We start from the raw sequence: 24,890 nt of genomic DNA, 5'->3' as shown, positions 1-24,890 counted from the left end.
TTTTATTACCTGCTGCCAAGCCACCAGGAATTTGTCCATTTTGCACATTGCCAGTTTGCCTTGCACATGCAGCCGAGGAGGTTACAGAAGCCTCTGCAGCAGATGATGAGAGACGGTCCACCATCCATTAGAAATAAGTCTCCGCTGTCTCGGTCTGAGTGGACGCCGCTCCGTTTCTGTCCCACTAAAAAGATTCACGAGTCTCTTGGGATGATTTAAAGTTCTTGAGGCTCCACGGATCAATATTTCCATATTAAACATGAAGGTGTAGTGTGAAAGGTGTCGCCTGAGCTGACGGATCCTCAGAGAGTCTCTGAGTCTGCAGGTGGGACCTGAATGAGCCACTGAGGTTTCCTTCACATGGAGGTGATCTGAAACAGCTGCTGGTGTTCTGGTCTGTACAGAGATGAAGGTCAATGATGGAGGCTGCTGTATGCGGTTCAGACTGTCACACCCCTGGAGGAAGGTGTGTGATTGGTGATAATAGGCTATTAGAATAAAACTGACTTGACAAGTTACTGTTGTTGTTGTGCAACTCGTTCCTGCACACTGTGACACTGCAGGAAAACCATCAGCACCCGCTCTGTAGCTCTGTATCTCTGTAGCTCTGTATCTCTGTATCTCTGTATCTCTGTAGCGCTATAGCTCTGTATCTCTGTAGCTCTGTATCTCTGTATCTCTGTAGCTCTGTATCTCTGTAGCTCTGTATCTCTGTATCTCTGTAGCTCTGTATCTCTGTAGCTCTGTATCTCTGTATCTCTGTATCTCTGTAGCTCTGTAGCTCTGTATCTCTGTATCTCTGTAGCTCTGTATCTCTGTATCTCTGTAGCTCTGTATCTCTGTATCTCTGTAGCCCTGTATCTCTGTAGCTCTGTATCTCTGTAGCTCTGTAGCTCTGTATCTCTGTATCTCTGTATCTCTGTATCTCTCAGCCTCTTTCAGTGAATTGCTTTGGTTTGACGGCACCGTTACTGCACACTTCCACTGTCATCAAAGCCCTGATAGACCCTCTGGACAGTAGCACAGCAGCTGGTGGACACAGTGCAGCATTTAGCAGCTAAAGACCAGATGTTTCCCTCAGCAGCTGGTGGAGACCAAAAACAGAGCTAAGAGAGCGCATCCTGTGAGACCCTCACTAAAGGAACAATTACTGCTCTCATATATTTCATATTTTACTCATTTAATTAATTTTCCCTGCATTAGATGACTAAAGTTTCATGTTATAATTATAACTTATTTCACAATTGTGATGTTCCATCTTGTATAAATCTGTCTAATCAGTGTAACTGATGATAAAAGGGTTGTTTCAGCGTTAAATGCATTAGCGAGCAGTGAAAACAGAATGAGGACTAACCACCGTAAAGACCTCCCCTGCTCTTATTTTGACATCTTTCACGCAAACACATTCAATTATAAAATGAGACACTGATTCTTACGAGACGTTAGCATCTCCATTAGTTTCTTTGGGAATTAGCCTCATTAGCATTGTTTCTGTTTTTCCAGTGGACGGATGCTAACGTTGTAGGTTTGCTCACACAGTGTTAGCCTTTAGCCACAGCTAAAGGGCAGCGTGTCTGTCAGCTTGTTGTGGGGCTCTTCTGCCCCCTAGTGGCTGTGAAAAAGTCACTTACTGCACCTTTAATAGTGATGTGTCTGAGGGAGGACATCTGAAGGACAAACCACAGCACCCCTCAGGGTATCTGAGACCTCTGCAGACCTTCAGACTCACTCAGACCTTCAGACTCTCTCAGACCTTCAGACTCACTCAGACCTTCAGACTCTCTCAGACCTTCAGACTCTCTCAGACCTTCAGACTCACTCAGACCTTCAGACTCTGTCAGATCTGCATTCACTGACAGAAAACTGAAAAATTACTGATAAGCACCCTTACATTCATGTGTTCACCTCTGAGCCTCCACCTCAGCAGGGATTAGGATTGTCTGGGCAGGAGGAGGAGGAGGAGGAGGAGGAGGAGGGTCCGTGTGGGTCCCTTAACACTGCCCTCATCCCGAGTCCTCCTCTCTTCACCTCCTCCTCTCTCCTCAAAGCCTCCGTCTCGGTCGCTCGTTCAGCTCTGAGCGGCTGCTGAAGGACTCGTGGTCGGGAATCAGACCTGCAGCCGCCTGGAGGCTCCGCGAGGACGCGAAGAACCGCTTCTGCAAGTCCGCACCGACGGCTGATGCTGAGGAAAATGAAGTAAGTCCTTTACGTCTGAGCCACGTAATCAGACCGACAGTTAGACTTTTCACTTGTTCCATCTGTTTGTCTTTTACTCTGAACTGTGCACGCGCAGCTTCAGAGACAACACACTGAAAACAACCTTTAAACGAAAAGAAAGGCGTGATGTGCGCGTGATCAGGCTGCGCGTGAGTAACGGTGAAAGCATCAGCTGTCAGCAGCTGCAGAGAAGTCAGTAAAAGTACCAACACCAGACTGTAGCCTGACATCATCATCATCATCATCATCGTTATGGTCTGATACTGACTTCTCTCAGACTGTTTTTATGCACTGTGTCCTTCATCATAAATGCATGAACATGTATTTTAATGTTGTGGCTGGTCGACGTGGAGCGACTTTAAACTGCTCTGACACACAAATGCATCATATTTTAAAGCTGTTCAATGTTTAATCTGACTGTTTGTGGAGAAAATGTGCTGAAACTCAAGGTCTGTTAAAGTTTTACCATAATTACTTTAATTTTGAGCACCAAGTTAAGACTGAAAGTGTCTCTGGGAGAGTTTAGTGGAATAATAATAATATATGGCAGCACTGGCCAAATCATGCTGTCATGAAACATGTTGATCGAAGGAACCTGAGTTTGAGTTCTTCAAGCTTTTAGAAATATGCAGCCTTCCATACGGAGCAGTTAGCTCATTTCAGCTCAGCGTGGTTTTAATTTTTATTATTTTTTATTCAAGACATAAAAACAAAACACCACAAAGCCTGACAGATGATCTTTACCATAAACTGAACAGTGAAGGTTTGACTGTGGAAACACACCTGGAGAGGATCCTAACATGGTCATTTTCCTAGATGAAATAAATATTATGTTATATATTTTTAGAAAAATCTGCTTTTTAAACTGAATTAATACAGAAGCAAAGATGACGCCTGCAGCCATAAACACACTGAACTGATTCATTTAACTGATAAACTTCAAGCTCACATTGTTTTTTAATATCAGTGACAGAGTTTACTCTGAAGGGGTGATGCTAACATCTGAATCATTTGGTTTGTTTAAACCAGGAGACAATAAACAGTAAAGGCTGATTATCACTGTCAGAATGAGTCATAACAACAGGATCCAGAGTGTGTGAGGACACACTCTGCAGAGGCTCAGGTCTCACACACATACACACAAAATGTATCAGCACATTGAACATGAATAAATAAAACAAAACCACAGCAGGATGAAGGTGAAGTGCTCGTTCAGGTTTAATTTGAGGGTGTTTGCGTCCATATTTAGCGAGCAGAGCGGGATTATTACTGTCCAAACACGGGGCGACTCTGTACACGAAGGTGACCCTGAAACCTTAAAAGAGGAAGAGAGAGTTTTAACCTCAGAGCGCAGAGCTGAAGCAGAGGAGGATGAGTCCACGTACAGAGAGCTCAGTGCGAACAGGCTGAATGTTTTCATGATGGAAAGCTGAATGAATAATGAATGAATGAATGAATGAATGAATGAATGACGTTGATCCTTTCAGAAATCCTGAAGTCCTAAACACGATTCCCAGAAGAGGAAATCAAATTGCAGCAGAGAAAGAAATCGATGAAAAGAGTTTGACGGCGTGTCTCTGAGCTCATGTGTTCATCTCCTTCATCCTTCATGTGTTCACAAAGTGGTGAACGTCACTCCATCCTTTCACACCCAACCATGATCCTCTCACCTGTTACCAATCAGCCTGTTTACCTGTGGAACGATCCAAACAGGTGTTTCTGGAGCGTTCCACATCTTTCAGCCTGTGAAACGTGTCGCTGCATCAGTGGTGTGAGGTAATAAAATGCTGGTTTGGTTCTCGCCTTGTTGAGGCTCAGATCTGAGTCTGCATCGTGCTAAAGCTGAGCGACAGCTTCTGTCCTGTAGGATGATGTTAAAGAGACTGAGTGCTGCATCAGAGACCTGTTTCTGCCACACGTGTGAAAGGTGTGTTTAACCTGTAAGTGGTCTCTCAGTGGGCTCTGTGGGTGCAGCAGGTCGCCCTGTTTGCTGCAGCTTGTCTGGAGCTCCTCAGTAAGTTTCCCTCTGAACCTCTGAAGCGTGACTCCAGCTAAATGAGTGCAGACCAGAGCCGTGTTTGCTGTTGTTTTTTTGTCGCCCTGTCTGAAGTATAAGCCCTTAAAACTCAAAGCACTTCACCTAATCAGCTTGTGGGATGCAGACACACACACACACACACACACACACACACACACACACACACACACACACAGTCTTGTAGCTTATGGCTTTTGTCACTTCTTTCAAAGTTTCACCTCCCGCACACACAGTCAGCGGCTAACGGCTAATGGCTAACAGCTAACGGCTGCTGCTGCAGGCTGACTGGTGAGCTAACGTCCTTCCTGTGAGCTCGCCGTCTCTCCCTCTGAACCTCTTTATTCCTCTCTGCCACTCTTTTCTCTGAGAGGCCTCCGTGGCCTCCAGCCCTCCCCGGCCGCTCCCCGCTTCCTGTCAGACTCTGTCTGTCAGGGGGGTTCGGGTTGCCCCTGGAGATGGGCAGACCGAGTCATTCGAGGTGACGCCATGTGGGACTGGTGGGCCGGCGTGATGGAGGAGCTGCCCGGGGGGCAGCAGTGCAGTGGTGGTGGTCCTTGCCAGGGGTGTAGCACGCAAGTCTGGACCCTGTATACAGGCTTTCTCTGTGGGCCCCTCCCCAAATCAGCAGCTATTCATTCCAGTCTCTTTGTGGGCCCTCCTCACACGAGGGACCTGTACTGTATACTCAGTGCCCCCCCGTCCGACACCTCGGGTCCTTGCCATGAGAAAGCGGAGGGGTACAGTTGATCCAAGTGCACCCCAAACCCAAATCTGAAAGGCAGGGAAGCGAAGCTGTGTGGATGTGTGTGAAAGAGTCTCCTCTGCACTTCAGACTCTCACAGGGAATCAGCTGATCGAAGCAAACCCTCTCAAATAAAACTCACCGCCATCGCCTCGTTTGTCTGTGAACGCAGCTTGACTGATTACTGTGGTGGGGTCTGTATCTGCGGGGTCTCTGGCCTCTCCCTCTCCTGCTGTGTTTGGGGCGTCTCTGGCCATGAACCTTTGGGTAGTGGGTGTGTATGTAGCCCCCAGCCAATAACAGCGTGTGGGCTGTGAGGGCGGGACTTTAAAAACATGGCGTCCAGGTGTCAGATCGCAGTCATGCCTCAGCACCTGCTTCAGGTGTCTGAGCTAAATGGTTTAAATGAGCGAGTTATGTAGAGATTCATCAATCCGCTGTTTAGTTAGCTGTAGAGACCAAAATCTACTTTTTTTCATCTTTTAAGAGATGATGATGATGATGATGTTGATGATGATGTCACGTCCACCTGTTTCTGTCACAGCTAATTGGAGCTGGAGCTGATTAATACCTGTGACTAACGCAGAGTCATGTGACCCTCAAGACAAAGCCCAGTGTTACTGTGTTCTTGTCCAGTGTGAAAGATGTATTAGTACTTTGAACGCTGTATTTCTGTGTTTTAATACAGTACTGTATTGTGAACCTGAATGGAACCCTCCCCTGAGCGTGCTGGATGTCCAGATATTATCACATGACAGAGGATTCATGGTTCATCATGACAACTGAGCAAACATCTAGCAAAATTAATTTGAGAGGTCAAGATCGAACTTTCATCTTCAGCTTTTCAGTCCCTCAGTCCGTCCTCCAGCAGAACAGCTGATCGAATCTCGATCAGGCTGATCGGGTTTGTCGTCCAGGTATGAGGACGCGTCGTGCTGGATGCTAAAGCGTGCCGCATCGGGCTATTTGCTGGAGCAGCAACACTCTCATCACACGCTGGCTAAAGTGACAAATGGGCCAAACTCCCACAAAGCTGCTGCAGTCTTTTAAGAATGTAGTTCACCCCCCCATCTTCCTCCTCCTCCTCCCCCCTCTTCCTCCTCACCCCCCCCCTCCCGGCCTCGAATGACCTTTCCTGGCAAACTCGGTCAAACATCCTCTCGGCCGGCCCTGCCGCCGCTTCCCTCAAGGTGAAGTCATTGACTATTCAGCCACTTGTGATGCCTTTCTTTGCACTTCTGGTGTTGCCTGGGATGCAACTCTGCCTGCTCTGCTGCCCCATAGGAAAACCTGTGTGTGTGTGTGTGAGTGTGTGTGTGTGTTAGAAAGTGAAAGGGTGAGTCACACACATAGTTGGTGAGTTTGAGATGAAAGGATTTGAAAAGTCAGACGTCAGTGAGGATTGTCAGGAGGAATTATGTCCATTTCATGTGGAGAGAAGCTGAAAGCAGGCTGACAGTTACCCACCGCCTTTTCAGGTTATTATAGAGCAGAATGAGACAAGACTTCACTGATACCAAGCCGGGAAATGTACTTGTTACAACAGTAGGAGATAAGAAGAAGAGGACAAATAGACAATAAAAAGGTAGAAAATATAATCAACAGTAGAGGCGATGTACATTAAACACTATAGAACAGAAAAGAATATTTCCTTGTGGCTCAGTTTCACAGTGGATTTGAACAGCACATGAGCGAGATATGAATAATAAAATACACTGTCTTTGTACTATTGCACAGTAGAAAAATATATAACACAGTAAAGAATATATAGTACAGTAAAAATATGTAATTTTGTGTGCTGGCCAAAGTCACTTTTAAAGAACATCATTTATTCACTTTAACTTTTAAACTTTTCTAACGGGAGTTTTGTGTTTCCAGCCTGGTTTCAGACACCGGCCCACACCTTTTATTTAGCCAGTGATTTAAAGGTGCTCTTTGTTGGCTGTTTCAGGCTCCTGGATCAGTCTGACTTTAGGAAACGGGTCGCTAACAAACAGACAAACACTCAGATGCAAGGTTCGGTTTTGCAGGTGCAGTTTTGCCAAACACAGCACTCTTTTTCCTTTGAAAGCAGCCGGTCCGTGAACGCAGCGTGCTGCTGCCCTCCCGCATGCAACAGGTGCCCTTTTTATTTTCTTCGCCTCTGAAGATGCACTGCTGTGAGCTGCGATCATGAATAGAAACAGAAAAAAGCAGTGCTTGTGGATGAGACCGCTGAAGCTGTGAAGCTTAATAAATAAAAAATAAAAATAAAACCTGAGCTCTCTAAACGCAGCGATACCCAGAGGCCTCAGCTGTGGAGGAGAAGCCGGAAAAGGAGTTTTTGACCCAGAATCTGAACTAATTCAAGCTGCCTCATCAGGTTTCTTCATCAGTCAGTCGTCATCATCGTCAGTTTGGAGTCGTACTTGACTTCTTCTCGCCTTCAGTTCACTTTTCATCAAAGAATCAGAAACTTTCTGACACAGTTGCTCGTTCAGTTTTGATTCCAGCTGATCAAACAAACCTGGACTTCTGAAATCTTTTCTCCCACTTTTGAACGGAACCATAAATGTTTGTTGTTTGCAGTGAAACCTGAAGAATTCATCAGAGTGACTCGATCGTCACAAATATCGTATCAGTAGAAGAAGAAATGTCAAAGATGTGTTGGAGGGCCTGGAGGACACAGTTTGTCCACCAGAGAGCGCTGATGGGTCGGTTTTTCAGCTGGAAATCGTCCCGCTCGCCTCATCCTGCCTCTTAGTTCTTCTTCTTTAAAAACCAAACTTTATGTAAAGGCTGATGTGATTTATGTGAACGTAAAAAGTGTCTGAATATGAATATTGCTCCGACTCTCAATCGTTAAATCTGTACGAGCCTCAAACATCCAGTCGGGATCTAATTGGCCGTTAAGACTGATAATCCTCGTGTTGTATTGATTATCTATGACAGTGACAGAAAAGACGTTAGTAACATCACGGCGGTCTGCGTCTGCTCAGTGAAATGATTTGAACAGGCAGCTTCATCCCGAGTGATTTCTTCAAAGCCCTCATTTTGAAACGACGGAGCATTAAAATCCCTCTGAGTGATTATTTATTAATCCTGTTTTGATTAGAAATGTGTCTCTGCTGAGACCCACAGAACAAACTTTCATTTCCTCGTCGTTTCAGTTTAACGCTCCCTTCAGTCAAAGGACTCTGACAGTCCCTGTGACGTCTCTGATCGAGGCTCTTCCTCTCTGCTCTCCACGGGCTTCTTGTAAAAGAGCTTCTATCAAAGATTACAGAGTCTGGATTTGCTTCCTCGGGGTGGTTTCAGGCGTCAGAGGCCAGCAGCTGTTTTCTGTTTGCTTTGGCTTCAACTGACAAAAAGCGTTCTGTCATCTGCAAACACACGAACGCTTTTACTTTATCTTTCATTTCTCTGATAGTTTGTTCACTTCTGCCTCTTCTGCAGAGATGCAGATTTGGGACTAGCAGAGCGTGATGTAAACAGTGTTTGATGCTCTAGTTTGAGGCAGTGGTGGCTCGATGGTGCCCCCACATATATTAAACGTGATAGAGCGCCCTCCACGGTTCCCCTCCAGTGGAGAAAACACGATGCAGATCCATCTATCATGACTTTTGGTGGTTGCTGCTGGTTCCCTCTGCCCCCTCTGCAGCTGCACGACGTCACCTTCATGACTTTGGGGGGATTTTTACGGTGACTGACGAGGGCAAACGCGCCGCAAACGGCAAAACGCTGCAAACACAGGAATGATGCAAAACCAAAAACACAAACACATAAAACAAATGCAAAAGAAAAACGCTGCAAGAGAAAAATGCTGCAATCACAGAAACGAAGCAGAAGCAAAAACTTACAAACCCACAAAACAACTGCAAGAGAGAAATGCTGCAAATTCACTCCACAAAACGGAAGTGCAGCAGACCCCTGAGGGGACTCGACCTGAGGGATGGACCGGTCCCATGGGACCAGACCCTCTCGAAAGACATGACATTATGTATTTTTTTAAAAACACACTCTTTTACAGTATTATTAACTTAGCCAACTTCCTTCTTCTTCTTCTTCTTCTTCTTCTTCTTCTTCTTCTTCTTCTTCTTCTTCTTCATGTCTTTCAAGAGGGTCTGGTCCCACAGGAACCAGAGAGACAGACAGACAGGAAAGAAAACATGGTGTCACGTGAATTTCTTCTTTTCTAGATATTGGAGAAAAAAATGAATCCAGATTTGAAGAAAGTGGAGGAAGACTGTGGAGCCGAAGCATCAGTGACACATGATACCAAACATGCATGAAGAATACTTTTCTTTTAATCCTTAAGAAAACATAAATGTACAGTAACGATTACTCCCAAAACGACCACAGCAGACATGAGCTGATGTCTTGCTGGACAAACTCGGTGGACTCAGAGATTTCCTGGCATCTTAGTAAAGATTTTTCTCTTCGCTGCCGTTTGGAGCCGTCCTGCAGCTCTCTGCTGATAGAAAGTCTTTCTCTTGTCAGATCTTTGTAAAGGCAGTCTGAGGCGGTCGCTCAGTGTGTTTGTCAGCTGCTGTTGTGAGAAGACGAGAAAGCTGAGGAAGCAGGATTACGGTAGAACAAAGACAAACAGGACAGAGAGCAGCGAGCAGGCTGGAGGAGGGAAGGAGCCGCGATGACGGTAAATCTGGTTAAGTTGGAGGTTGGGCTTCGGTCCGACCCTCCGGGGAGTTTGGAGGGAATCAGAATTCTGATCACAGTCTGCAGCTCCTGAAGTCTGAATCACAGCAGAGAGGTCCAAGGACACACACACACACACACACACACACACACACACACACACACACACACACACACACACACACACACACACACACACACACACACACACAGGGACATTACATTACTTCCATTCATTTCCATTTACTCTAACCATAACCACTGCTCTAACTGCCTGGCTGTGTGAACCCATCTATGTCCCCACAACATGGGCACACATACACACAAGCCCACACACACACACGCACACACACACACACCAAGCACACTAAGCACACACACTCAGACACCTGCGCACACTTAAAATTCATCGTTTCACATCATGAAACAAAATCATCAACGTTATTTCTTTTTTGGATCGTGTGTCAGAATCACAGCATGTAAATGAAAAGACTGGAGGTGAACCGTCTGACAGCTGCTGGAGTGAAGGATTGTTACTCATTAATTTGATTAATGAAGAATTAGTTTATCTGCATTAATTTGAAAATGCAAAATCACTGATTCATTTCAAGCAAAAACAACATAGAGTTTTATATGTGTTTTCTTTTTTGTCTCTGTAGTCAGCGAGTGTCTGAATTCACGTCTGTGGTCAAAAGTAAACTAATAAATCAGCGTCTCAATCTGCAGATTTCTGCTGTTTGTGCTGAGCTGAAGGATGAAGAGTTCCTTCATGTCCTCTTCAGCTCAGTAAACTCTTTTAAAAGCATCGTCTCAAAGCTGAAAACAGCCTGTTTTTCTGAGCTCGTCACACTTTTTTGGAGATACGTGGTCCTCACAGGACGGCCACACTGCAAACATCTGATGATCTTATAGAAAATGATGCTTTGCTACATGAGCAGCTTTGTGTGATGTCAAGGAACCAATGAGATGCTTTGCTATAAAGCCTTTCTTGTCATTTCAAGTTCAAACCTTTTGTCCCCCCCCCCTTGTCTTTTAGCCTGGATGTGCTTCTACCCGCGCTGCTGTGTGCCATCTGTCTCCTCGTCCTGCCGTCGTCCTCCACCCCCCACCACGAGTCAGGTACGCACCCTGCCTCTCCGTCCCCGTCACGCTCACCGCTACCATCCACCACCGACGTCCATTAAATCATACTCGACCTCTGACCTTTAAGGGCAGCGGGGTGCTCTTTAATCATTTGCTGTTGTTCACTGTTTTGCTGACATGTGCTCTTGAGGCTGTTTGCAAGGGTGTCTGAGAGTCCCTGCAGAAAATCAAGGTTAACTGATGGCTGAAGGATACAGCTGAATATCTGTTCCTGTAGGTGTGTCAACAGACAGACGCCACAAGCTCACAGCATTATAACATATGTGCCTTTAGCTCCACTCACGAGGAATTAATCAGTAGTTTTGGTGCAAAAGTTGCTGTAAAAGCTTTAAAGGACCAGTGTGTAGATTTAGAGGCATCTAGTGGTGAGGTTGCACACTGCAACCAACTGAACATCCTCATTTCACCCTCACCTATGGTGGCTGCAGAAACCATGAAGCACGCTCTTTGGAGTCAGTGTTTGGTTTGTCCTTTCTGGGCTACTGTGAGCTCTCTGTGGAGAATCTGGGACCCCCTCTTCGATAAGATCGATCTGCATGCACAGACATGAGAGTGGCATCAATCCTCGCTCCGCAGCGAACAGTCTCAGCACATTTCTCAAAGTGTTACCTCTTACTTTAAAGCTTGCCTCTCCTCAGATGATTCGAAGCTTCTCCACGTGACCATCCCCACCACCCCGCCCGTGTTCGCCGTGCTGGGCGGCTCTCTGACGTTACCCTGCCTGGTGTCTCTGGCCCATCCGCCCCCGTCTCCGTCCACCAACGGACGCCACGCCGTGCTGTCTCTGCCCCGGGTCAAATGGAGCGTTCTGACTCACGGCCGAGAGACGGAGATCCTGGTGGCCCGCGGCGACAGGGTGAGAGTCAGCGAGGCCTACAAAGACCGAGCTTCGCTGCTCAACTACGCCTACTCCCCCGCCGACCTCACCCTGAGGCTGGAGAGCCTGAGGCAGAACGACACCGGCTTCTACCGCTGCGAGGTGCAGCAGGGCCTGGAGGACGCTGACGACGTGGCTCAGGTCAAGGTCAAAGGTGAGACTGATACAGCGAGTGAATAAAAGTATGATGCCTGATGCCTCATGTACTGGATTTAAAAAAGTCTGGCTTTGATACAGAAAGCAGTGAGACCTGGCCCAAATTAAACGAGTTGCTTTCTACAAGAAATAACCTCTGCGGTCACACTTTTAACTAAAATGGTTTGACAGCATTGACAGAACAGACGTGTGTGTTCGTCTCAGCTCTGAGTCACCGACATTCAGTGGACGTCATGAAAAGAATCAAGGTCAGACAAACCGACTTGTTGTGCTGAGCTCGCGGACAGAGTCGTGCCGGCTAAGAAAACGTACACTGCAGAGGAGTTACTCATCCTGGGGCTGATGGCGTGGACATCTGGCAGCTGCAGGGATGAGATGATCCACTGAGGTTTAAGTAATGATCTGGTGAAGAGCTGAGGTGGAGATACTGCAGGTGGATGAGCTGATAGGAGGCGTGTGTGCAGGTGAGGGCGAGGAGGGGAACACAGAGGGGTCTGCTGGGATACATTCACAGCTGTAACACCTCTGGATGAGAGACAACGCTGCTGTGTCTCTCATATTTCTGCACCGTTATAACACAATCAGCATCTGTGATGAGCGCTCGTCTCGCTCAGTGTCCTCACACAGCAACAGATTCTCTGACCACAGTCGTTTGTGAGTTAATAAATCAGGCTCTGGATGGTGCTTCCAGTGTGTCTGCATTAAATATGAACAGTAGAAGCTGCAGTTTGGTGACCGCAGACTTGTTTATTGTTTATCCAATAAACGAGGCTTTTATACGACCTGGTTTGTGTTTTTAGGCTGAATGCAGGAGTGTGTTTGTCTCAGGGCAACGTTTACACGATGGCTGTAAATCAGGTCTCCACACTCACAGAAACAGTGATGTTTTCAGACTTAACTGATCACTGGACACTGCACATGGGCAGCAGTTAGAGAGCAGCCGTGCAGGCCTCTCTGCTCATGTGACAAGAAAGCTTTTGATTGCGTGCAGTTGCTGCACTGCTGTTGAAGCTAAACACAAAAACACAAAAACACAAAAGGCAGAATTATCTGTACTTATTGGTGCTTAGTTATGTAATAATGTCCTCCTTGATGGAAACATGCACTGATGCAAAGTTTTAGAATTTTACCTCAAAGCTACGGACGCCTACTCTCTGCATGCCACCTTGCCTCTAGTGCATCTTTGCAGACTGATCACATCAAACACGACAGAATTCATAAATGTGTTGTTTGGGGTTTTTGCAGGGGTGGTGTTCCATTATCGTGACGCATCCAGTCGGTACGCCTTTACCTTTGAGCGGGCCAGAGAGGCCTGCGAGGAGATCGGGGCTGAAATTGCCACTCCAGAGCAGCTATTGGCCGCCTACCAGAGTGGATACGAGCAGTGCGATGCAGGCTGGCTCTCAGACGGCTCGGTGAGGTGAGCGTCGAGGAGAACGTGGTCCAATGTCAAACAGGACACATCACTCAGCGCCGGATCAAGTGGCCTCTTAGCTTAAAAACTGTGCATTTCATGTTATGTAGAATTATGATTAGAGGCTCTCAGATGTTCAGTGCACATTTGGCAACAGTCCAGATCCTTCACGCAGTTCAACAAAAACAACAACACTAAATTGGCGTCGACATGTTGCCGTCCACGTGGCTGGGGGGGCATCCAGCACGGGGGTCGGTCAGTTTGGAGGGCTGATACTGGACCACTCAGCCAGCTAACATTTGATATCCTCTCTGCATCTGCACATCGCAACATCAAGTAGCTGAGAGGCACTCACCTGAGCTGAAACCAAACATTTCTCCCCACTTCAACACTCACTCAAAGAAGAGCTCAGACAAGTGTGATGTTCGGAGTGCTGCCATTACAGAGGAGGAGGTACTCAGAGTTTCAGTGCCATGCCATGTTTCCTTCCACAGATATCCCATTCAGATGCCAAGAGAGGGCTGTTTTGGGGACATGGATGGATTGCCGGGAGTGAGGAACTATGGACTGTTAGAGTCTGATGAGCTGTATGACGTCTACTGTTATGTGGAGAATATCGACGGTAAGAAATTTACTTTTTACAACTTTAATTGCAGGAATTGGTACAAGCAACATCAGTGCTAGTGGGCATTTGTTTACAACCTAAAGCTGCCCTCTCTCAACATCACAACAGTAAAGTTAGTAAATCGAACTGAGGAGAAAACTTCTAATGTGAGGTTGTAAAAAAATAATAATGAAAAAAGGGATATATCATCTACCACTCTGCTTTGACCGCTCAGTGATACCTGTCCCCTTGCATATAGGTGAAGTGTTCCATGGCTCCGCCCCCCAGCGTTTCACCTTCTGGGAGGCCAAGGCTTACTGTCTGAGTCATGGTGCCGAGCTGACCACCACAGCTCAGCTGTACGCAGCCTGGAATGATGGGCTGAACCACTGCAGTCCGGGCTGGCTGGCGGACGGGAGCGTGCGCTACCCCATCGTCACCCCCAGAGAGCGCTGTGGAGGTGGCGAACCCGGGGTCAGAACTGTCTATCGCTACAGCAACCAGACGGGCTTCCCAGAGGTTCACACTCGACATGACGTCTACTGCTTCAGAAGTAAGAGCCGACCTGTGATCCTGCCTTGTTCTCTGAGCCAGCAGCTGGTCTCACAAGATAAAACTTGAGGGGTTTTCTTGTGAAAAACTGGATGATTGTGCTTCATTTAAAAAATATCCAACTCACACATTCGGAGAAGGTTAGAAGGGAAAATCTGTGTCTTGGTGGAACTGCTCTCAGTCTGTGTTCTTGTCTGTATTTGTGTCTGAAACACCATCAGTCACGGTACAAGGACTGCTCCAACTGAGAGACCACATTTAGCCAAAATGGTCCAACTGAGCCTTCACTAAACCCCTCCTCCAAACAGTAGCTGTCCAATCATAGCGCAGTAACCGTAACTAGGCAGCAGAACTCCTGTCAAGCTTTGCAGTTCTCCACATGTTGACGTGATGATCGCGAGGCTCTAAGAAGAAAGATACTCAACATCTCAAGAGTTTGCAAGGTGGTGTCTTTTTTGTCGTCTCTCAAAAAACTAAAGCACAAGAGCAAACGTGAGGAATAAATTCTTCTTTTATCTGCTCCAACGTTAGCTGCAAATGTTAGCAAGTCTGGCTAACTAGCTTACTACCTACAGTAGTGCCCAAGCCTTACAGCCAAAAGCAGTCAGGATGTTATTAGCTTTCTACATTATTTGGTGGGGTTTCAATGCTCAGTTGTTTGGGGGAATTTCACACTCAGGCAACTTCAGCCAAACTTGATGGCAGTACATTTGCTCCCATGTAGACATTACGTGGTTTGAGCATTAGCATTAGCTTACATTAGCTTGCTACACTTATTTAGCTGCCAAAATCCACTGTGGTCAGCAGGAAATGAGAAGCCTGCTTTTCTTTATTGCTGTGAGGAACTGAAGTGTTTTAAAAAGGTAGTTTTTCCTTGGTGGCATTAGGAATAGATCCAATCAAATCCTGGACCTTAAGAATAACAGTTTTTGACTCTGCTCTTTATTCTAGGCAATAATGGCCCTTACACAGAATCCCCTCTGGATTTTCTTGCCACTGAGCCAGAGGACATTGGCCAGGACATTGTTTTCTTAACTAATCCCTCAGAGGAGGAGTTGAGCCTGAGCGAGGTGACGGTAAAGTGGGGCGATGAAGTCCACCATGCCCAGACGGCCAATCCTGTGAAGCAGGGCCCGGTGGAGGCTCAGTCCCCAACATTGGGTTATGACAAGGAACCACTGCTGACGGTAGACCCTCAGCAGCCTGTCACTCCTCCATCTGAGCATCAAGAGCACTTACCCACAGAAGACACCTTGGAGCTAATAGAGAAGGCCAGCTATCCAGAGTCCTACCAGCCAGCACCTGAAGAAAACCCAGACGCAGATCATGAGTCTCACATAACAACTTCTCCAAAGGCTGATGGTGTGCTAACCGTTGGTGAAGACTCCACTCTACCCACAACTGATGCAACATCATCTGCAGAGAGCGAGGAGACCACAGAGCATCACGTTTCTGTGACTGAAAGCCTGGATACACCAGGTCACAATGCAACATCTGGAGCTGATGCAAATGAGCTCCTCAGCAGCTCTCCAGAGGTTCCTCAGGAGGGCGACCTTCCTGTTTTACAAGAGGACCACACTCCAGATGTCCACCTGGAACTCGCCTCTGAAACTGAGCTCGACCACTCCAGCACCTCTCATGCTGATTCAGGACAGCCAGAGGAGGCCAGCGCTGGTGCTGTTGAGGAGATATCGGCGCTGACTGCCTCACCACACACTGAGGGAACAGGTGTTCACTCCACCACCCTGTTGCCATCATTTGACAACAGCACGCCTGAGAGCCATCCAACAGGAGAGGAGTCTGGAGAGGAGACTGCAGATCCTCTTTTAGATGAAGAAACACAAAACTCAGTCACAAGTTTGCTTGGTGTGGACCCGTCCATCACCTCTGAACTGGTCTATACGTCTGATGCAGGTAAGTGTACAGTGAGTATTAAAGTTAGGACGTCATGGTGACCTTATATGTGGCTTTCATCAGTTTTCTGGTCATCTAGGCCATTTTAGAAGTCACTCCATTGCTAGTGACCCTGTGAGGGTAAAGTTCTCACATTCTCACAAATTCTTTAACACTACGCAACAAAATTGTTGGGTGAATAAAGAATCGAGAGAGTCTTATATTGTAAACACTGTTCGCAAAAATAAATAAATCTATTACATGCTAATTTTCGCTTTGGCACAGTAAGCGTGTTAACATGCTAATGTTTAGCATGTAACCTTTAGTGGCATGGTAACATCAAGCATGATGGTGTAACATGCTAATTGCTAATATTAGCATATTTGCATGCTGTTCTAGTGTTAATCTAAGCTAACAGGAAGTGGGTTGCAGAGGTTGGTAAGTAGAGATGACGGTGTAGATTTACACTTCTCTGACGAGTTGGTGGTGCTTTACAAAAGGTTATATATTTTTAAGATATATTTTCAGAAAATCCCTGTTCTTGACAGGTTCTGACCCTACTCAAGCCCACCTTGGTGTAACTGTGCCTTCCATCCCAGTTGATCATGATGATGAGGAGCCACATAGCACCTCAGAGGAGGCAGAACCAGATGATCTGACCGAGCAGAGTGGACACATCCATCCTGCTGAAATCCCAACAGCAGAGGTCGTCACAGTCGCTCATGAATCAAGCTCCAGTATAGAAGTTCCTGTCCTACACAGTGATTCAGCCACTTTGTTGACACCCCCTGTATCTGTAACCCCGTCTGTGGAGGTTGAAGCCAGTTCCCCAGAGATTATAACCTTCCTACCTGAAAGCAATGCTTCATCTGGGGCCGAACCTCTGGAGGACATCCAGGACAAATTTGAGCAGGAGGGATTAGGAGGAAGCCCTGAAGTTTTCCTCAGCACAACCCAAAATATCACTGACACTGAACCGGAGGGGAGGGAACAACATGCCCCAGAGGGATCAGGTGAATCGTCTGGAGAAAGTCCAGAGGTGAAAGCAGAACTCCTGCTAACAAATCCGCCTCTTTCAACAGAGCACACTTCTGAGGGAGCTGACAGTGAGGCTGGCACTGATACGCCTCCTCCATCTGATGTGAAAATCACTCTGATCCCTCGTCATCTGACCCTCACACCCAGCTGGGAACCAGAACCCTCGTCCTCTGCGCCGCAGGAGTCTCGCTCCGATCGGGAATACAGTGCCGAGCCTCCCGTCACCGACGAATCAGATGATGTCTCGAAGGAGCGAGAGGTCATGGCTGAGACCAGCAGCAGCAGAATCCATGGTGAGTTTAACCTATTTCAGGTATTAAACACTCACCCCGAGCTTTCAAAGTGTCTCCGAAAAGTTTTGTGTTGTGTTGCATCAAGCATGACCTGAAGTTGTCAATATGGTGATCATATGTGATCATATGATAAACTGTCTGAACAGAAGCTGGATCAGAGGGAGGTGAAGGGGAGACCAGCACTGATGAGCCAGTTAAAATCTGCACGTGGCATCCGGAGGAGGAGGAAACCACTGGTCCAACGCTCGCCACCGACACCAGTGATGTGACGATCACTGGTCCAACCGTGGTCCCAGAGCATTTTCAGAAAGGCGGCGAGGAGCAGACCGCCATGGCCGCCTCGCTGCCTGCTGCCAAAGTGTCCGCTGTAAGGCAAGGAGGCATTCCAGGTAGCTGTCCTCCATAACCAAGCACCGCTTGTCGGCCAACAGGAAGGTCAGCTGGCGTTAGCATGCTTTAGCAGTGAAGAGCGAACACGCATCTCTGAAAATACCCAGTCAGGAAAGAGATTTACCTCATGCTGACTCACACAACAGAGATTAGCTTCACGTTTTCAGTGAATTCTTAGAGAATAACAGAGTGAACAACTGAGATTCTTTCAGACTCTTCAAGTCAAAAAGGCCAAAGAAAAAAGCGAATCGCTGCAAATTAAAATGTCTTGCTTTAATTTGTTCAAACTCTCTTTTCTGTAAATTGTTCCTCTTTCATGGGGAATATTATGTAAAAGCCAGTTTCCCAGTCTCAGCACTAACACTGATTAATGTTATCGTTGACATTCAAAGACCTGATAGTCTTCGGCTCTGCTGCAGTGCGAACTTGATCTGTAGTTAAAAAGACATGTAGGATACCCAGATAGTTTATTCTGTTCAGTATTTATTTTAAAAAAGTATTTTATGTTGATTTAGATGTTAAAATGATGATTAAAAAGTGTTTTCTTTACTTTAAATGAACTGAAGAATGCTGAGAGGAAAACTGGATCAGTCCTCTGTGACTCCATTTATCTTTAAACTCCCACACTTACTGTGTTGTTGCATAAATAACACGATTTCTTTTCAATTATTAAAATATTATTCATGTCTTAAACCAAAGCATCATTGTAAAAATCATATAAACTGTTTTTTAACAATGAAACTGGAACATGTAGTCGCCCAACAGTGGATCCCATACCTGAGGTAAGCGCTCCCTCTGCTGGTGACTCCTGTTAAGGCAGTTTCATGTCCTTTTGAAAAATGGTTAGAAATCAGTCAGAAAAAATGTATTTGATCTTTTTGAAACTCCTGAATTTGTTTATGGGAGTTCAAAACTCAATATTAATAAATAATCAAGTCTGATGGAATGATTGTTGTCCTGAAAGTGAACTCACATACATTTAATGAAATGAATAACAACAAAGAATATTGTCTGTCTCCACACAGTTTTCTTCTAAAACTGCATTATTTTCAGAGCTTATTTGAATATCTGAGACAGAGACTGATTTGCTCTGTTGGTTCCTTTGTCTTCACTCAGCTGCAGACTCCTGCCTGGAGAGCCCTTGTTTGAATGGAGGCACTTGTGTCGACGGAGAACCAACGAGGTGCCTTTGCTTGCCCGGTTATGGAGGAGACTTGTGCCGGACAGGTTCAGTATCAGCTTTCTGAGAAACATATGGACCCAAAATCTTGATTGATTGAAGATTTCATTCACTCCGTGTCCGTCCTATGCAGACCTGGAGACGTGCGAGCCCGGCTGGGAGAAGTTTCAGGGCTTTTGTTATCGTCACTTTACCAAGAGGCAGAGCTGGGAGGCGGCCGAGCAGCACTGTCGCATGTGTGGCGGACATCTCCTGTCCGTCATGACCCCCGAGGAGCAGGACTACATCAACGGTAACCCTCAAAACCCCGAAGGACATCATTGACTTTGACCAGCGTTTCATGACTTAAATGAGTTTCTCTGAGCTCAGGAAACACAGCTGGTCAGCAAGTAGACGTGGAGAAAATGAATGATTTCAGCTGTAAAAGAGCAGCTCTTAGGTTCAGCCCACTGAGGTTTAACTCAACCAATGACAGTTCAAGTTTACTGTCAGACACTCATGAAGGCGCCGGCAGTCTATGAACTGTTTCCACTGTGGAATATAAAGTTACTTCAAAACCAATGAACCAAATCATTCAAACCTTTACAATATCATAAAATAAAACATATAAAAGAGTGTTACAGGACTGTGTGGATTTGGCTGTTTCTTCCAGCTGATTGGCTGCTGCTCAGACATATTTCTCGCAGCAGGTATCAAAGTAGAAATCTCAACATTCCTCCGGTTCAGACTCTTGAGAAGTTCAGTGTGTGATGAGTTTGTTTTAACAACTAAAGACACAACAAGCTTTCATGTCTTCCCTCTTCTGGAATCTGGTTTTTCCTGGAAAAAGTCACGGTTTTGAAGTCGGTGTTGGTATTTGGTCTGGTAACACGGCGATGAGATAGTGATCTGACATTCCTCTGCTGGCTGTTTTTCACTGTGTGGGCAGCCGCCGTGGATCGTACACACTGATGCTCATCTCTTTACTCAGGCTTCTCATCAAATTCAGGATCCTTAATTCTTGGATTTGGGATTCATTTATTATAGTCATGCATCTGCTCACAATGAGATCTGCTGCCTTTGAAGTCAGGACTTAGCTTTGCAGCCGTCTCCTGTTGCACTTAAAATCTGTGGACGGTCACTCCTGGCGGGTGTGAACAATAATAAATGATTGTCAGTAAAAACTTCACGTGAGGACACATTTGATATTATTACAACTTTATTTATACTGGAAATACAAAATAGGGAGACTCAGAGTGTTGTCATTTATTTTAATCCTTTGTGACATCTGATGCTGCCATAGTAAAGTGACCGCACACACTGTATATACAGTACTCTGTCTATACAATGCAGTGACCCTTTTCCTTTGCAGACAAATACAAAGAATATCAGTGGATTGGACTGAATGACAGAACCATTGAGGGAGACTTCCGCTGGTCAGATGGGAACCCTCTGGTGAGTCCAGAACCCGGTTTGTTCACCTGCTGACAGAACCACTGAACTTGTGTTTAATCCTCCCTTTTCCTTTGGCGACTCTGTTCCTATCTTCTCTGCTCTCCGTCAGCTCTACGAGAACTGGTACAGAGGCCAGCCCGACAGCTACTTCCTGTCCGGTGAGGACTGTGCAGTGATGGTTTGGCACGACGGCGGCCGCTGGAGCGACGTGCCGTGCAACTACCACCTGTCCTACACCTGCAAGAAGGGCTTCTGTGAGTCCACTGTATTTGTATACACCTTAATACACCTTTTCTAACATTTTATTCTTAAAACCGCCTTCCTGGTAAAGATCCGAGAAGTTGTTTCTCCATTTTTCTCCCGTCTCACAGCATCCTGTGGCGAACCCCCCAAAGTGCCAAACACTAAGGTGTTTGGGAAGAAGCGGTCGCGCTATGAGACCAACACCAAGGTGCGGTACTACTGTGAGGAGGGCTTTGTGCAGAAACTGAATCCTGTAGTCACATGTCTGCCTGGCGGCCAATGGGAGGAGCCGCTGATCACCTGCATGCCAAGTAAGAGCTTCACCTGACCTCCCCGCCCCTGACCGTAGACAGGTATCACTAATCGAGCTCAAGCTCATGAGGGAATGTGGTCTGAATGACTTCATGCTTTGTCAGAGGCGACCTTATGACAGACACAGAATGCATTTAAGGACTTCTCTGTGGCAAAATCTCCAAAACTGGAGCAAGATCTCAGAAATCTTTGTGAAACTGGAACAAAAATCGCTGTAAATATCATGTAAACACAACTTAAACATTATGCTCCTGCAGCGCAAAGTGAAATACTGTGAGGTTAACCTGAACTGACTGTGTGACTGGGTGGATGCAACTGCAATTACATCCATTTTTAAAAGTTTAAGGTCAGACGTTTCAGTTAGAGAACTGAAACATTGACAGCAGGGTTTGCTTCAGGTTCAAGACCCACTAAAGGTTTTAGTTCATGTTAATTAAAAAAAAAATCAGCAAAAATACAAACTGAACTCGAAAGTAAAAACCTTTTAATGCTGTCAGAGTTTGCATCCATCACCTGTCAAGCTTGAACATTTAAAGGGAAACTCAGTTTTACACATTAAAGTGTGTTTATGGCTCCAGAGAAATCTTCCCAAATTATGACAGATCGCCTCAGCTGATGTCAGTGTTGACTTGAAGTTTGAAAATGTCAAATATCTGAGTGTGTGAAGAAAGAACGAAGCTACAGACCTCTGAAGCCTGCTCGAGGCTACGCTAGCTGCTGCTAGCATAACACACCTAAATCCAACTGTTGGCGGTCGAGTTGCATTGTGGGTAATGTATAAGAAAACATGGAGAAATCCTTCATCCTGTGCTTCTCTGTTTGTGTCCCTCCTCCAGCCCAGCTGATGGAAGCAGACCCAGTTACCTCACTGCCTCACCAGCCTGAGCCGGTGATGGAGGTGATGGAGGTGATGGAGGAGATGGAGGTGGTGGGCACAGCCACACAGAAAGCAGCTCCACAGTTCTGGGACATTAAGTGGAACGTCTAAAGCCATCCTGCCTTTTCTTTGTTTGAACAATGCACCAGCTCTTCTGTTTCTGCGTTTAGTTAAACTGTAGAAATCAAATCCGTCACATCAAGCTTTCCTGAATTCGGTCATCGAGCCAACTGAGACAAAGAAAAACATCCAAACCTGAAAGCTTCTCCGTCTGTATTTCTGTCACATGGGATAAGAGAGGATCCTCACACTGTTCAAAACAACGACCCTTTAATTCAACATCCGTCTGTTTTTGGATTAAAAGCTTTCTGTTGGCTCATAAACGTTCTTGTTTTCCTCTCTTATCGCACAGTTCATCATTCACGTGAATAGAAAAAACCTGGAATCTAATTAACAAAATGCAAATGAATGAATGAGTCTCATTTCTATCAACATCAGAATATGTTCATATTTCTGAGCCAGTTCTGATCATCTTTAAAATGAGGTAATCATCGATCAGCCTGTGTTTCCCTAAATAAACCAAATTAAATGCAGATTATCATGTAAAGTAGAAAACGTCCCGGACAGGATGTGAGGCGCTGAGGGATCCAGAAATATTTAAAACACATACAGTTCTGTCTTTTACAGTGTACTCACTTCACGTACTGACTCAAACAAAGTAAAGGTAACTGTGCTGCGCTTTACTTTCATAATCAGCAGCTGTTTTCTGTCTAAATTTAACCGTCTTTAGGAAGTGAAAATCACCCTGTTCCATGACAAAGTTGAATTTTTGAATTTGACTGCTGCAGCTGCACATGCTGTTTTTTACTACTCTAACATGTTTCTGCTCCTGATCGTTTGCAGTTAATTAATCCTCGGCCTCAGCTGGTCTGACACTAAAGCCCGCCTCCTTCAGGTCTGGGAGATTCCTTCTTTTCGCTCTTGTAGGGTTTTGTGTCGATGTGACGAGCTGATGCGGTCTGACACTCTTGAAAAAGACGCTTTCATTCAATCAAACTTCAGAGGACAGAAGGAAACGCACTGCTGCAGGTGGAGACATCACACCTTGACGCTTAGGACAGGGACAGGAAGCTGCTTCAGCTGCTTGACATCTGGAAACTCAGTTTTTTGGCACAAACGTCTCAGATCGTGTTTCCAGCTGGTGTTAACGTGTGATCTGTATGTGGACACGTTACCTGATGCCTTTGCTTTCACACCTGCTGTTAATTGGAAATGTCGTTATCTGGATGATGGGCTTTGCAGACTTTGCTGCACCGTGGGGTGGTGTTGTTTCATGCAGGGCTGTGTTAGACAGGAAGCCAGTGGAGACGCTTGCTAGCATTAGCGCTAGCTCAGCCGCCTCCATCAGTCATGTGACCCTGGTCTTGCACATCATAGCGGCCCTTAAAGAGTCTCTTGTTGTCAAAAACAGATCATATTTTGATAGCAGGTGGAAATGAGGTGTGTATGTGGAGCTGGTGCTGTGCCGAGCTCACTCACTGTTCTCCATGAGACACCTAATTAGTCACCTGTAGGAGGCGGAGTCCTGCCACTGATCACAGCTGAGGTGACTGTGGGCAATCAGACTGAGCCTCTGCTGTGCCGGTGAATGTGGAGGAGACGCTCTTCTCTCTTTCCTCAATGAAATTATTATCGACATAAAACATTCTTCGTGTTTTGTAAGTGCAGTTTTAACGTGAGCAGACGTCGTGATGAATGAACCACTGTTTTTTCCTCGGACAGAAACATTCTGCGCCCTCACCTTCAGTTCTTTTATAATGATTATTGTTCCTGCAGATGAAGAGAAAGCACGAACAGGAGCAGCTTTCAGCCTCACGACATCTTTCTTAAGAGTGCAGATCGCTGACTCTGCTCGTCCTCTGGTGCTTTTTATTCAGGTGTCGCCCTCTGTTGAACTGTACTGTACTGTAGCGTCTGTACTTCAGTGTATTAGAACGCAGTATCCTAATCAGAAATGTGCGTACGTCGCTGTTCTGCTCTGAGATGACAGCAGATGTTTTGACGATGCAACAATATCTCATCAACTGTCTTTTCTAGTTTTTAAGGAAGTACTGTAATAGACTCTGACAGTAACACCGCAGGTGATGTTAACGGCTGATCTAATGAACTCGTACTAAATAAGTGTACAAGTAGGAGTAACATAGTAAAAATGGATCCAATGAGAAAGGAGAAATAAAATGCATTTTTTAAATACAGTCTGATTTTTTACTGTTGTTACTTGTTGCCTGTGTAGAAATGAACACATACAAATAGTTTGTAAAGATACATTTGTAAAATACGCCATGATCACATGACTAACAGTAAAGCGTCTGATCTTAACGACTGTACTCGTCTTTGCATCGTTCTTGTCACTTTATGAGATAATTAGACAGTTTGAAATCTCAGAATAAGTTTGCAGTTATTATCGTTTGCTTTGCTTCAGATTTTTACCTCCTCTGATTCACTTTCTGCTTGAATTTCCTTGTTTAAAGTAAAACAATTCTTGACCGTTAACTGTCAGCCAAACCGTCCTTTTTAATGCTACCACAAGAGGCCGCCAGAGCGCTAAAGTTTCAAATCCGACGCACAGGCGCTTTAATATTTTCTTACATACTCGAATCATGACGAGACAAACGCATCTTCGCGGCTGCAAACTTGTTTTGAAGCTCTTTTGTGTTCATTTGCTGAATTACGTGCTGTTAATGTTAACGATGCACCACAAGTGAAGTCATTCATTAAGTTAAACATTAACACGTTTAACTTCATGGACGAGCTACACGATGCAGAAACCTGAAGACATTTATGCAGGTGTA

General features: G+C 45.7%; 1 protein-coding gene across 1 annotated transcript; it reads left to right on the top strand.

Moving 5' to 3' along the window:
- Window positions 1–2,046: 2,046 nt before the first annotated feature.
- Window positions 2,047–24,289, top strand: bcan (brevican). The gene is made up of 15 exons (XM_070965543.1): window positions 2,047–2,196; window positions 10,669–10,751; window positions 11,414–11,806; window positions 13,054–13,228; window positions 13,717–13,844; window positions 14,086–14,379; window positions 15,330–16,292; window positions 16,820–17,602; window positions 17,749–17,991; window positions 19,109–19,219; window positions 19,306–19,464; window positions 20,524–20,606; window positions 20,716–20,860; window positions 20,978–21,160; window positions 21,998–24,289. The coding sequence occupies exons 1-15, from the start codon at window positions 2,180–2,182 to the stop codon at window positions 22,147–22,149; spliced, it is 3,912 nt and encodes a 1,303-aa protein (XP_070821644.1). The 5' UTR covers window positions 2,047–2,179; the 3' UTR covers window positions 22,150–24,289.
- The last annotated feature ends 601 nt before the right edge of the window (window positions 24,290–24,890 follow it).

The sequence above is a fragment of the Chaetodon trifascialis genome, chromosome 7, assembly GCF_039877785.1.
Source record: "Chaetodon trifascialis isolate fChaTrf1 chromosome 7, fChaTrf1.hap1, whole genome shotgun sequence".
In the NCBI taxonomy this organism is placed as follows: Eukaryota; Metazoa; Chordata; class Actinopteri; order Chaetodontiformes; family Chaetodontidae; genus Chaetodon; species Chaetodon trifascialis.
Note: the sequence above shows the minus strand (reverse complement) of the source record. Positions and strands in the feature narration are given on the sequence as shown.

What these genes read in the sequence shown, in the direction of transcription:
- bcan (XM_070965543.1), top strand. An exon ending in CTCTCAGACGGCTCGGTGAG is followed by an intron (nt 13,229 to 13,716) that starts GTGAGCGTCGAG and finishes TTCCTTCCACAG; the next exon opens with ATATCCCATTCAGATGCCAA. An exon ending in TTATGTGGAGAATATCGACG is followed by an intron (nt 13,845 to 14,085) that starts GTAAGAAATTTA and finishes CCTTGCATATAG; the next exon opens with GTGAAGTGTTCCATGGCTCC.